The sequence below is a fragment of the Vulpes vulpes genome, chromosome 7 (genome assembly GCF_048418805.1).
Source record: "Vulpes vulpes isolate BD-2025 chromosome 7, VulVul3, whole genome shotgun sequence".
Taxonomy (NCBI): Eukaryota; Metazoa; Chordata; class Mammalia; order Carnivora; family Canidae; genus Vulpes; species Vulpes vulpes.
In genome coordinates, this window is record NC_132786.1 from 109,359,912 (window position 1) to 109,374,867 (window position 14,956).

At 36.0% G+C, this 14,956-nt stretch overlaps 1 protein-coding gene across 19 annotated transcripts in view; it reads right to left on the bottom strand.

Annotated features, from left to right (window-relative positions):
* Positions 1 to 14,956, bottom strand: part of PDE1C (phosphodiesterase 1C) — a 570,553-nt gene that overhangs the window by 39,449 nt on the left and 516,148 nt on the right. For all 19 annotated transcript variants that reach the window (XR_012002742.1, XR_012002743.1, XR_012002744.1 and 16 more), the window contains one exon: positions 10,614 to 10,691. Coding sequence is in view for 16 of the 19 variants with exons in the window: in XM_072764662.1 (XP_072620763.1) it covers positions 10,614 to 10,691 (78 nt within the window). In the remaining 3 variants the exon portion in view is untranslated. The remainder of the gene's footprint in view (positions 1 to 10,613; positions 10,692 to 14,956) is intronic.

A 14,956-nucleotide genomic window follows, 5' to 3' on the forward strand; every position in this document is an offset into this window, starting at 1 on the left:
TTGTTGGGTCAACCTACAGCACAGCTTCTGAAATTAGCTAAAAAATAACACTTAAGTATATCAATCAAAATGTTTTAGCAACAAAACCCTTTAAAATCTAATTAGTGAGGTTTTATCCAGAACATGAGGATAACAGGCATCTTTAAAATAATATTGCGATTTTCTCTTCCATTTATCTAACTTTTTATGGTTTTCCTTTGACAGGGACGTTGGAGTGCAGGATTTAGACCCTTGGGTTATCACACAACTTGAGAAAATAAGGGTGTAAAAATGTTTTGAAAAACAAATATTTCATGGCTCTTCTTGCCAAACCATACCGTTTACTTATTGTTGATGCTCCATATGTTAATATATACACATAAATTTGTTAAGTAAATGGGTCACAGGAGTTTTCATGGACAAATGGCTAAGGGAAATGGGATATTAATCAGAACATGTGTTGTTATGATGACTTATCTTAACTGGGACTCAGGGGACTCCAGATGTTTGGTCCCCGTACACGCATGGAAAATAATTCATAAGGATGCTGCGTTCTCATGTTGAGGTAACATTCTTCTTAAAAAATAGGCCTTCTTTTTGTCAAAACATAAAGGGCTACAGTGTAATATCTTCCCAGAACTAAGAAAAAAAATGTTATCCTCTGAGAAGGAAAGAAGTAAAAACCCCAAAAGATGGGATTAACTATTTGTAGAAACTACCTTGAGACAGCAGAGGTTGACTTCAGTGGCATGATCAATAGTGAGGTGTACTGCAAATGATTCATGGCTAAAAACAGTTAAATACTGAAGTTTTATAAGTTTTGTCCTTAAGGGAAATTAGAAAGGACTCAAGGTTATTGTTACAGTAGCACTGCCTTGGGTGTGAGAGGAAAGGACAGTGTAATAGTTACTGCTGTCAGAACTGTTCACCATCCTTGGCCTTTTTTACCCACCACAGTTCATGATCTGAGCATACCTTTGGAGATCTGTGAAGCTTATGAAAATCTGGGAGCCTATGGTGGAGAATCAAAAACAATGCCTTAAAAACAAAGAAGTTTCTGCAAGATTAAGGCCAGAAATGTGATCAATAACAACTAAAAGTGAACAAGAGATCAACCTATCTGACGGTTGAATGTGTGGTCAAAGAGACACTTTTAGAAAGAGAGGTGCCATGGAGGAGTGCCTCTCACACTGTCAGAATGCAGGGCATTCGAGATGGCCCCCACCTATTCTTCCTGGCAAGGCTATCCTGATGGTGGAGACAGATGCATCAGGATATTCTACTTTGAAGTCACACTTTTTCATCAAGTAACTCCCCTTGTGTTTTCAGTTTGTCAAGCAACTTTCTTATATGATTTGAGTTCCCAGGTAGGTTTTCCTTTAGGAGAAAGAAACCACTGACTGGACAGTTGACACAAATATTCCAGGGTACATCAGTAAGTTAGCAGTCAAAACCATACATTGGTTATGAGTATTGGTGTTAGTGTCAACAAATCTTTTGCAGCATAACCAACTCTTGGTTTACTGTCAATATGAAACTCCTCTGCCATTGTGTAGAGCCCTTCTTGCTAATCAGCAGGCCTCCTTTATATTATCATATATAGCACAGGCTCCCAAATGATGGAACTGCTTGGGTTTTTCTCCAAATAAGATAGTTCTTATATAGAGAAAAAAAATGAATAAAAATCCATAAAGTGTATTTCACTTCAAAAATCCTATGTCAAGAATTTTCAAGATTCCATAATCTCTTCTATTACTAAATTGTATTATGTGTACCTTATGCAACACAAATTGGGATAGAAGTTTGAACTAAGATGGTCATTAAGATACTGCTCTTTAAGACTTGTGAACCCATCAGAATTCTGAATAAAACCATATTGATAGCTGCTTAGAAACAAGTCAATCTGTCAAAAATTGAGGAAAATATTAAGTGAGTATAAATGCCTTTAAAGTCCCCCATGACTAGGTAGGATATATGGAATTGATTCAAATATGAATGTACTGAAGATGGGTAAATGTGTTCAATTGTTTCTATAGCTCTACATGGACCAAGGCACAGCCAGCATCAGCTGCAAGTGATAACGAAGCCCTGTGGGAAGAAACAGCATAGATTGGAACAAAGAGGAAATAAAAGGAGGCAGTGGCTACAAGCTATGGTTTTGAGGGTCTGAAATAGGGCAGGTCTTTATTTTGGTGTATAAAGACAGCCTAACAACCACTGTCCTGCGTAGTGTGGGGGAAAATATTTGGAAGAAAGAATGAGGTGAACGTAATTCCCTGAGAAGAAAATACTGGGTACAGGTATCCATGCAGACTTGAAAAGGGATGATGGCCTCAACAAATGCACAGCTCCTGAATAATGATATATGTGCCAGTGTGTTTGTTGCTTCTCAAATCTCTGAACATGAACTTAAGTTAGGAACCATCTCTGCTGTAAAGACAGACATGTGTCTCAGTTTTCCAGGCACCTATTATTGGACTGTTTCCTCCCTGGATTTGCAGAGAAGGTCTGCAAAGGCCCTAACTATCTCTCTCACTATGAACTCCACTGCAAAGCAAGACATGACACCCCACCCTTTAAGCAACTAACAAAATATTTTCAACTCTAGCTAAAAAATAAGAGCATCAAGTAAGACTCAAGTGTAAAGGTTCAGACTATATCCTTCCACTGCTTTCATTAAGAACTTGGTGCATCTATTAAAATAGAACAAAAGGAATCTAAAAAAGTCAAAGTCATCCATTCCATTTATTTACCCACTTTCAAACTACTTTGGTAGGATCAGCTACATAAAAAAAAAAAAAAAGGAAAAATAGATCCAAATATGAGGAATCACATCCCAGGCAAAATGCTTGAATGTACACAACAAACCTTTTAATCTCAAGTAGTTGTTCTACATGACCCAACAAGAATATTGGCTCCATTGTCTTTTGTTTTCTGTATTGAGATCCAAGAGATGAGAACATGAGCAACTTAAGAAATAAACAGAAAAAGTGCCTATAAGGAAATGAGCTTAGAGACTCATTTCCCTGACAGACAAAGGCAAGTAACAGCTAAGAAATTTTTAGTGAATATAATATACAAGTATAAAATCATCTCTCCACATTTAAGTTTTATTTTGTTTTCTCTCAATATGGGTTTTAATTTGGCTTTTAATTCACATTTCTTACTTATGTCTATGATTTCCTAATGTGCTTATTTGCTAGCTGTACATCTCTTCTTGTGAAATGTTTAAATCTTTTGCATGTCTTTAATTAAGTTGTTTGTTTTCTTATTATTGAACATAGAAGTTTCTGTATATATTTTGGATATAACTCCTTCAATACAAATAGGCTTTGCAAATATTTTCCCCAGGTCTGTGGGCTGTCCTTTCATTCTAACAGAAGCTTCTGAAGAGCAGCTGTTTTTAATTTTGATAAAATATAATTTGTCAATTTGTTCTTTTATGGTTTGTACTTTTGGTGTCATGCCTAGAAAACCTTTGCCTAACCTGCGATTGCAGAGTTACTCCTGTTTTCCTAACCATAAGTTTTATAGTATCACATTTTAAATTTAGGATTATGATCTATTTTAATGTTTCCATATGATGTAAAATATGAGATAATTATTTGCATATCAGTATCAAATTGTTCCATCACCATTTGTTAATGACTACCTTTCTCCATGGAATGCCCTGCCCTTTGTTAATAAGTTATCCATGTATATGTGGATTTATTTCTGGACTCTCTAATCTATTGATCCATCTGTTTATCTTGATCCTAATACCACACTGCCTTAATTACTACAGCTTTACAGTAAGTCTTGAAATAAGGCTACCTTTTTAGTCCTCCAATTTTTCCCTTCTTTTTCCAAGTTGCTTTGTCTATTTTGGGTGCTTTGCATCTCCATATAAATTTTAGAATTGGTTGTCAATTTCTACCAAAAAAAAAAAACCTAAAATTTTAATTGGGATTGTATGAATCTGTAGATCAATTTGGAGAGGACTTACATTTTCACTATCTCTGGAAAATCCCCCAGTATTTTGAAACTAAACACTATGCCTCTAAATAATTGTCAGATCAATGCAAAAATCAAGATGGAAATTAGAAGGTATTTTGAACTAAATGTGAATACAAGTGCAACATGTTAAAATTTATGGCATACTACTAAAGTGGTACTTAGAAATTTACAGCACTTAATGCCTACATTAGAAAAAAATAAGTCAAATTAATCACATTAACTTCCATATTAAAAAACTAGAACATAAGGCAAACTCAACCCAAAAGTAAGCAGAAGAAAAAAAAAGATAAATGAAATAAAAACAGAAAAACAACAGGGAATATTAATAATAATAATTAATAAAACTTATAATCCTCTAACCAGACTGGTCTAAGAAAAAAAGAGAAAAAAGATAAATTACCAATATAGAAAAATAGATTAAGTCCCTACATATTCTACAAATAATAAAAGAATAATAAAATAGTATGAATATCCTTATGCCAATTTAATTCCAGTATGACCTATAAATATACTTTGCATGACTTGGGTCCTTTTCAATTTATTAGGACTTGTTTTATATCTTACAATCTGGTCTGTATTGATAAATGTTCTGTGTGCACTTGAAAAGAACGTGTATTCTTTATTGTTGGGTATTCTAGGAACGCCACTTGGGTAAAGTTGGTTGGTAATGTTAAAATCTTCCTTTCTTGCAGATTTTGTATCAATAGATATTCTATCAACAATTGAGAGAGGAATATTACTGTCTCTAATAAAATCATGGATTAAAAATTTTTTTACAGTTCGTTTCATGTATTTTGGTGCATAAATATAAAGGATTATCATATAGTCTTGATAAATGGGCAACTTTATTATGAAATGAACTTCTTTATCTCCGGTGATAGTGTTTGCAATGAAATCTATTTTGTAAGATACTAATGCAGGCCTTAAACTTTCTTTTTATTAGTGTTAATTGGTATGCCAATTTCCATCCTTTTACTTTTGGGCTATTTGTGTCTTTTTTTTAATAAAGGTAGACTATAATTGGGTTTTACAATCTGAAAACCTCTGCCTTTTTATTGGGGTGCTTAGGAAATTTAATGTCATAACTGATACCCTTAGTTTTAAGTCCATGATCCTGCTATTTGTCTCCTATTTGTCTCATATGTTTTTTGTTCCCTTATTACTTTTTGCCTTCTTACTGATTAAGTTTTTTTATTATTTCATTTATCTCTTTTTTTGGCTTATTAGCTATATGTCTGTGTTTTGTTATTTTAATTTAATTGCTTTAGGGGTTATAGCATATGCTTTTGATTTATCACAGTCTACTTTCAAATATTATATATATCACTTCATGTATAATATTAGAACTTTACAATAGTATACTTTCTCTCTTCCCAGCTTTTTATGCTATTGTTTTTTATGCTATTGTTTTATGCTATTTCAGTTGTATATGTTATTTTATATTTATTTATTTATTTATTTATTTATTTATTTATTTATTTAAGAAAGAGAGAGTGTACAGGAGGGGCAGAGAGAGAGAGAATCTCAAGCAGACTCCATGCTGATCATGAAGCCTGATCTCATGACCTTGAAATCACCACCTGAGCTAAAACCAAGAGTCAACCACCTAACCAGATGCACCACCCAGGCACCCCTCAGTTATATATGTCATAAATCAAACAATGTTTTATCATTATTTTGTTCAAATAGCAATCTTTAAGAGGTTTAAATGATAAGAAAAAAATCTTGTATATTTATCCATCTAGGTATCATTTTTTGTGTGCCTGATTCTTTTCTGCAGGTTCATATTTCCAACTGGCATAATTATCCTACTGCCTTTCATTAACATTTCTTGTAGTGTGGATCTACTGGTGATGAATTCTTTCAGCTTTTATATCTGAAAGATATGTTTACTGTGTATGGAATTCTTTTTTTAAAGATTATTTATTTATTTATTCATGAGATGTGTTTGGAATTTTCTTTTTTTTAATTTTTTAAAATTTTTATTTATTTATGATAGTCACACACACACACACACACAGAGAGAGAGAGAGAGAGAGGCAGAGACATAGGCAGAGGGAGAAGCAGGCTCCATGCACCGGGAGCCCGATGTGGGATTCAATCCAGGGTCTCCAGGATCACGCCCTGGGCCAAAGGCAGGCGCCAAACCGCTGCGCCACCCAGGGATCCCATGTATGGAATTCTTAATTGAATTCTTTTTTTCTTTCAGCATATTAGCTCCACTGTCTTATTTGCATTGTTTCTGATAAGAAATCTACAATTATCCTTATCTTTGTTTAATGTACTTGAGTTTTTCCATTCCTCTAGCTGTTTTTAAATTTTCTTTTCTTTACTGGTTCTTAATAATATGATTATGGCATGTTTTGGTGTAATTTTCTTCAAATTTCTTGTGTTTGGCCTTTACTGAGCTTCTTGAGTCTGTGCATTTATAATTTTCATCACCGAGCAAAATTTTAGCCATCAAATATTTTTCTTTCCTCCTCTCCCTCTTCTTTATGTTGGGGATTCCAATTACACATACATTAGGCTGATGAAGATGTCCTACAATTCATGGATGCTTTTTACAATTTTCTTTTGGTTTCATTTTGGATAGTTTTTCACTACTCTTTTCTTCCACAGTGTTTATCTCATTCACTATATTTATTATTGATCTTATCCAATGTTTTTGGATAATTTCATCCAGTGTGTTTTCCACATCAGACACTGTACTGTTCATCTCTAGAAGTTTCCCCTTCTTTATATCTCCCATGTCTCTAATCAACTTCCAAACATATGGGCTATAGTTATAAGAACTACTTTAATGTTCTTGTCTGCTATTCTAACTTCTATTTCAGTTCTGGATTGGCTTCCATTGTTTCTCTCTCTCTCTCTCTCTTTCTCTCTCTCTATGAACTTTAGTCTGGAGTAGAGTTAAGTTATTTGGAAACACTCTGATCCTTTTATGTCTTGCTTTCAAGGTTTATTAGATAAGACCAAAGCAGTATTTAGCCTACAGCTACCTACTCCCCCATTAATAAAATAAGACAATCGGGTGGATTCTACACAATTCTCTTTAAATGATGAGGTCTTCAAGTCCAGCTAGTGGGAATTGGCACTTTTCTTGCCTTATATGAAGTGTGAACATTAGGACCATTCCTTCTAATCTTCTTGAATGGTTCTTTCCTGATCTCAGGCAGTTTCCTATCTGCATGGTCAATCAGTACTCTGATGAGTGGATGCTCTTTAGATCTCTGGACTTCTATATCTCTACAGATCTCTCCTCTCTGGTACTTTATCTTGTTAACTTCAGCCACCGCAGCTCTCCCTGGATCTTTATTCACTTCTTCAACTCAAGAAGTCCATCAGGTCTGCCTGGGTTCTCCCTCCTTATGCTGCCTGGAAACCCTCTCAAGGGACTACACTGAAGCAATCACAGTGCTTATTTCATTTGTTTCCTGTTTCTTGAAGTGCACTGTCTTTCATTTCATTTCTTTTTTTAAAGATTTTTATTTATTTATTCATGAGACACACACACACACACACACACAGAGGTAGAGACACAGTGTCTTTCATTTCTTAATGTCCAGTATCTTGAAGACTATTTTTCCATATAAGTTGTCTTTTATTATGATTATTATTGTTTCAGGTGAAAGGGTGAATCTAATTCTTATTAGTCCTCTTTGGCAGAAGCAGAGGTCCATAGATAGTCTTTTGTCTACTCTTTTCACTTTATATTGCTGACTTTTAAATTTCATGAACATCTTTAAATATTCCAATTCCCAGAACATTCAGTGAAGGAGAAATTCCTGCTGAACTCCTCTGGAGCTTGGCAAACAACCTGTAGGGCCTAATTGTAATCAATCTTTTAAGAGACACAAAATGGTGGCTATCTCTTATATCTCTGTTAATGTAGTCAAATAAAGTTAAGGGCAAATTCATATTTCCGAGCAACTCTTAAAAATTTTGGCAGGTCCAAGAGGCTATGCTGTTTCAAAAATGGCTAAAATCACACTGAAAAAGAACTCATTCACTGACACCCCACAAGTCTCCCAGTGACACTGTAAAAGTTTAGGCCCTAAGAGAATCTTGGCTCAGAGGCCCAGGTCTTTTTATGTTAGTACATTTCTCCCTAAGGGTAAACAAGGTAGTTTCAAAGGACATTCATTCCTTAAAGTCAGTTTGAAAATTAGTGCTGCAGGATACTAAGGAGAACCTCAGTAGCCTGACAGAGATAATGTACAACTGCAATGTGTTCACTATGCCAGGATATAATTTACGCTTTCAGCACACACCCCTTCCCTCTGTGAGTGCCTCAGCTCACTGGGGTTTGGGAATAACCAACTGTGGTCCAGTTTCCATCAAGCTTCTTTCTGAATGCATACAATGTTGCAATTTCCAACCATAGTGGGTTTGGTCATACTGGGCACTGAATTGTGCTTGGATATTTCCTCTCAAAAATTAGACAGAGCTGGTCACCACTGGTTCCCAGGGGGAGAGGCATGAAAAATAGTTAAATTGACTTCCTCTAGTCATCAAATGTAATAGGATCTATCAAAAAGAAATGACAAAATGTATGTGGTTGTTACTAGACAGCTTTTAAAAATAAATGTACCCACTATTCATGTATCATTTAAAATTTTTCCTAGAGTTTCGATGACCAAAATTGAAGAGATAAATGAGACTGACTGAAATCTTTTCTACTTCATACCACCAAGAATAGCTTTCATCCTAGTAAAGATTTTTGGCTAAGATAGCACAAGTAACTAAAGCCCAATGACCTATGTCCTTATGATATCAAAGCAGTAAGAATAACTGATATCATATTATCCCATCTATGAAATTAAAATACAAAGTTGTTCATGTCCAACTTTGTGTATAAACTTGCTAGTATTATGAATATACCAGACCCATTTAAAGCAGTGGAAAGTTATGGAGGGAAAAAGAATTTTTCTTATTTACTGTACCCTGTTCACCACCCTATGGAATCAAGAATCCTGTTCATTAAACAATCAAGCTTTACATTTATTTGTCCAATAGAACATAATACCTATTTACCCTCTCCCATACCGCCCTTTTATAAAAAAGTTGCTTAATTATTTTAAATACTTGGGGACAATTAAATTATAAGGGCTCAGGTAAAATAAAAGTGCTTCATGAAGGTAATAAAATCTAATTCACAATGCCCATATAATATCATAATAGGTATTTGTAGCACAATATGCAACAAGATCCCATGTTAAAGATTTGGGACTCAGTTTATTCTGCGCTTTTATGCTGTAGGAATTCAGATAGGCCACTGAATTCAGGATGGGCCAGGTGTTCAGGTGCTGGGGGTTTATACATTACATTTATATTGTACATTTTCTGGCTTGCATTACCTTGACTTGGTTTAATGATATCTGGCAACAAATCTTACCCTACAACAGAGTCTAGCTAGGATGACTACCATTTTGAATTCTGTTTTGTCTCCCATGTAATTCATGTCTTAGTCACAATCATTTGAGGAAGGTATTTTTATTAGGTACATGGATTCCACTTACATAAACAGTTTGGCGCAAAACTGCATATGGATGTTTTCTAGATATTATGTGATAAGACACCTTGAATGAGCTTAAAAGAAAAGGCTTAAGAACTGATTTCACACATGAGTAAAGAAAACCTGTCATAGTAGCTTGAAGATGAAAGCTAGAAGGGCTGCTTCCTTTTTAATAGGTGGAGTTGTGTTCAAATTTTTTCTTACTCTTCGAACTGAATACACAGTATTTGTTCTTCAATGACGTTTAAACCAAACTATCAAAGAACAGCTTAGCATCCACAATGTCTCCAAGGGAGGCATAACTCAAAGAGAGTCTGGGACTTTTGGAACAAACCATTACCTAGAAACTTGCATTTTCAGTTTATCATGTACACATATGAAGGAGTTGCTATGAATAAGCCCAAGTTACAACTGAACCAGGAGATTTATATAAAAAGCGGGAGCAGTTTTCTCAGTAGGATAGTACAAAGTCTGAAAGAGAATAAAATCTAAACTTTCAGGTTTTAGAAAGAGTAAGATGCTTTGTGAAAAGTAAGAGCAATGTTCATGGAGCACATCACAAGGTAGGTTCATTCTACCTTGGGGATTTGGTGGGGATTGCCATCCAAAGTTTGCCTTTGAGACTTGCTGACCAAACTGCATTATACAAATATGTCTGTTTTCCAATATGTGGGCCTTCCAACATAGTGATAACACTGGACAGATCTCTCATCTTATCAAAAGTAATAATTCCTCATTAAAAGAGAAAATGTGAAAATTGAAAACATGGAACATTTCCCATTTATGCTGCACAACTCACAATCAAAGACTTGTATTCCATCTCATTCCAACCAGCAAGTCTAGAGTCAACTTTAAAGTTAAAATGAAAAAATGCCAAGTGGTAAAGACAGAGTGTAGAATGCATTTGTGATGGAGAAAGAATGGTGGAGGGGAAGAGATACAACGACAATCTGTAAATTATTGAAATACGGATTGAGTACTTCTTAAATGTAGTAAAGGGTTTTTTCAGGGTATAATATAAGAATATATTAACAACCACAATTTCAATTCTAGGTGTAATTCTAACAAACCTGCATTAAATTGCACATTTTATGGAAAAATATAATGGGAATTATGTTCTTACCATCTGTTTTCTTTGAATCACTTCCGACATTAGATTGATCCTTCCTGTCTGTCTTATTTTTACCATCTTTCAAGTCACCTGAAAGTAATAAACATGACAAACAGTATATGTATATAGTTAAAAGGGAAGTTATAACTAGTCTTAAACTTGTCAAGGTAAAAAGATGAAAAAAAATGCATAATTTTAGTCATGAAGGGGGTACTTGTCTGAATGTAAATATCTTTTTAATCCATATATTAGGTCTTAAAAGCTAGATTATGATCTAGAAATTAAAACAAAGTTCCTGTTAAGCAACATTACACTTAAGCCAATAATGTTTATTTTCCAAGAAAGGCAATTCAGCTTTATTACTGAGCTGTGGAGTGTGGAAAACTTGGGTCAAATGTAAGTTATCCCAGCTAATAGCTACTTAACCTCTATATGCTTCAATTTCCTCATCTGCAAAATGGGGATGATAATAGCTACTTTATAGACATAATAAAAGGACAAATGTATTTAAGTTAGTGACTGTGATATCTGGCACATCATACAATGACAACTGAACTCTAAAACAGTTATAAATGGTATTCTAAGTAATGAGCTTGTCAAAATATGATTTGTAAATGTTAAAAAAACACTATGCAGGGGGATCCCTGGGTGGCTCAGCGGTTTAGCGTCTGCCTTTGGCCCAGGGCATGATCCTGGAGTTCTGGGATCGAGTCCAAGGATCAAGTCCCGTATCAGGCTCCCTGCATGGAACCTGCTTCTCCCTCTGCCTATGTCTCTGCCTCTCTCTCTATGTGTGTGTCTCTCATGAATAAATAAATAAAGTCTTAAAAAAAAAACACTATGCAAACAAATGTAGAATAAACACATGTCAAAAACTTAATTCATTCACAAAGGAATCAGAGAGATGGTGCTAAGGGCATTTAGGGAAATGGGTATTTATAGGTAGAAAACTGTTAAAATAAGATTGATGTGTTAGAAACAAAACTGGTCATGTCTTACAGGGCAATAAAAATAATAACCTGTGAGAGGGGGGGAATCTCTTCTAACAGTCAAAAATCTCTAAGTTAGCATGTAACTTTACAGTACCTAGGCTTGAGTCAAGGTAAATGACAAGGTTAAACACAGTCATGTTCTAAAGCAGAAGTCACTGGGCAACCCAGGTGGCTCAGCGGTTTAGCACTGCCTTCCGACCAGGGTGTGATCCTGGAGACCCAGGATTGAGTCCCACGACAGGCTCCCTGCAGGGAGCCTGCTTCTCCCTCTGGTTGTGTCTCTGCCTCTCTCTCTGTGTGTCTCTCATGAATAAATAAATAAAACATTAAAAAAAAATAAAGCAGAAGTCATCAAAATGTAGCTCATGGGCCAATCTGGAAATAGAGATCTTTGGGAATATCATGTCCATCTGTTTACATATTGTCTGTGGCTGCTTTCATGCTGCAGTGGTAGGTGCCACATAGTTGCAATGGAGACACACAAAACTAGGAGTAGTTACTGGCTGGGCTAACACAGAGAAAGCTTGCTGACCCTTGTCTAAGAGAATTAAATAATCCCTGGCCATGTTTGTCCACCAGTATGTCACTGTGACATTGAAAGGACATGGCATCCCTTCCCCCAGCCCTATTCTCAAGTTTTGGAGATTCTTCTTACAATCTTACTAATAGCATCTTTGTTTTTAGCCTGCATAAAACCCAGAATACACAACATTGCAACTAAAATACCAGTACTTCTTAAAGCAAGAAGACCCTAAGAATATTTGCAACCAGGGAGGACTATCTTTTTTTTTTTTTAAAGAAAAGATAGAGGTCCTATCTTTTTTTGCTTTCTTTGTGCCAGGCAGTGTGATAAATGCTTTGTGTGCAGCATTTCACTAAATTATTTCAACAACCCCATTATGAAAGTACTGTTATTGCAAGTAGACAAATTCATCACACTTTAATTCGGTAAATTATCAATTTGCAGAATAACAAACTCATCAAATGATGTTTTCCAAGCGTGGGTTTTCCTTTGGCTTCACTGCAGCCACTGTGTCACACGCTGGTCAATCCTGCTGTGTTGAGTGCAGTGCACTGGCTGCTGGCTGCCAATGGTTCACACACCATCCTGGCCCCACCTCTGCCTATAACCTTGCATGTATTTCTCCTTCCAGCAGCAGAAATGCTCCTGTTGGCCTCTGCAGACCTGGTTTAAGCAATTCGTCTGACAGTTTTTGCATATATGGCCAACTGATCTTTCCACAAAGTGATTTTGTTTAAGCAGACTTGTGAAGAATGGACATGAAACTCATATTACCATCTCCATTTTATGGCTATGGAACCTAAGGCTTGGAAAAAGTAATCTACCACAATATACACAGATGGCTTTGAGTCTAGAAGCTAAGCTTTCAACCACTGTATCTTGCAACTTTCCTATGAAGCTTAAGTTTTCAATTTCTGTTTATTGCTGCCATTTCTAAATGCCTTTGGCCTACATATTTATAAAGAAATGGTTATCTAAGCATAATTCAAGACCATTTTGGGTTGTGATATATTCAACATAGTAAGTATTTTCAATGGAATTTGATAAATCCTAAGCTAAGAGTCAATAAATTCTCCAAGTTTTCTCTTACTCTTAATTCTGAAATAGGATGAACTGGCTGAAGGGATTGAGGTAAAAGGGGGTCAACTCTAGGCAGGGTGTAAGCAGGAGGAATTCAAGTGAAGGGCATGGTCATCACCCTTTACCGCCACCAATGGCCAAAGGGAGAATTCCTTTGGAGGTCCCATGAACAGTTCAAAATATTGGCTCTTGGGATCCCTGGGTGGCGCAGCGGTTTGGTGCCTGCCTTTGGCCCAGGGCGCGATCCTGGAGACCCGGGATCGAATCCCACATCGGGCTCCCGGTGCATGGAGCCTGCTTCTCCCTCTGCCTATGTCTCTGCCTCTCTCTCTCTCTGTGACTATCATAAATAAATAAAAAAAAAAAATTAAAAAAAAATATTGGCTCTTGTTTTAAGGATGCCAGAGATGGATTCAAGGATTTTGAGCCCTATCGTCAAACTAATTCTCTGTAGAAAAAAGTCTTTCCTAAATGAGCCTTCATATCCCAATGCACAATACTTTACACCTTCAAGGTTTCCATGGACTGGAGCTTTATGTACAGCTGCATCAAGATCAGGATGTCTTCCAGAAGTCATAATGGGGTTCAATTTGCTGGATTCTAGGCAGCAGCCTGTGGCAACCTGCCTTTTCCTCAGTCAGGGTTGGGGAGGTTGAGAAAGGAAGTACCTTGTTGGAAACCAAAGCTTAAGGTATCTCATAGATGCTGATGAGAACACCTCTAGAACCCCACTTAACCAAGGTTCTCTGGTTCTATCCCAGAAGTATCTTGGGTGACCACAAAGAAGGATTATGGGAAAGTGACACATATTTGTTTGATGATGTTCCTTGAACAGAATCCATTAGGTAATTTCCCATGGGTTGTATATGGAGTAATGGCTGATGTGAGCTGTTATTCAATAAACAGAGGAAACAAAAGAGCCTTTCTGCACAGTTATAAATCATTTTAATTAGGCTGCTGTAACACAGTCCCGAACCACCATTAGCTTTTCTTATTATTGCTCAAAATTGACTTCTTTTCCCATGTCTCATTTAATACTTAATTTTTAAGGGAAATGGTAGACTGTTGATTACTTTGGGAAATAAACACAGTTGTGAAATCAACCCAGCCTGGTTGAAAATTTGGTCTCCTATTTGTCTCTTTCAGGGTCTCTCTCTAATGGTCTTCAAAATAGATTACTGCCACCTCTACCCTCTCTGGGTATTTGTTTATACTCATTGCATAGAATTCATAACTTTCTCTATGATTGGCATGTTTTTGTTCATTGGTTTCTCTCCCTCAGCAGACCAGGGGTTGGTAACATGGCCCCACTGCCTGATATTATATGGCCCACAAACTAAGAATAGTTTTTATATTATTAGTTGAAAAAAGAGAATATTTAATGACAGTTGAAAATTATATAGAATTCACACTTGAATTTTCATAAAGTTGTATTGGAATACAGCCATGCTCCTTTGTTTATATATTATCTGTGGCTGCTTTTACACTAAAACATAACTGTTCAGCAGTTGCAACAGAGATTGCATGGCTCCCCAAATCTACAATATTTACTATCTTGTCCTTTACAGAAAAAGTGTGCCAAACCCTGGAATAGATTATAAACTTACTGTGGACCTCAGCTGAGCCTCAATATTTTTCTGATTTCCTAGTCTCCCCAATAATGCCAAAACTTGCAAACAGTAGGGATATGCTGATTATGAAATACAGAATTTGGACTTGGACCTAAATTTGACTTGAAATCTCTACTTAGTGGTTGCTTG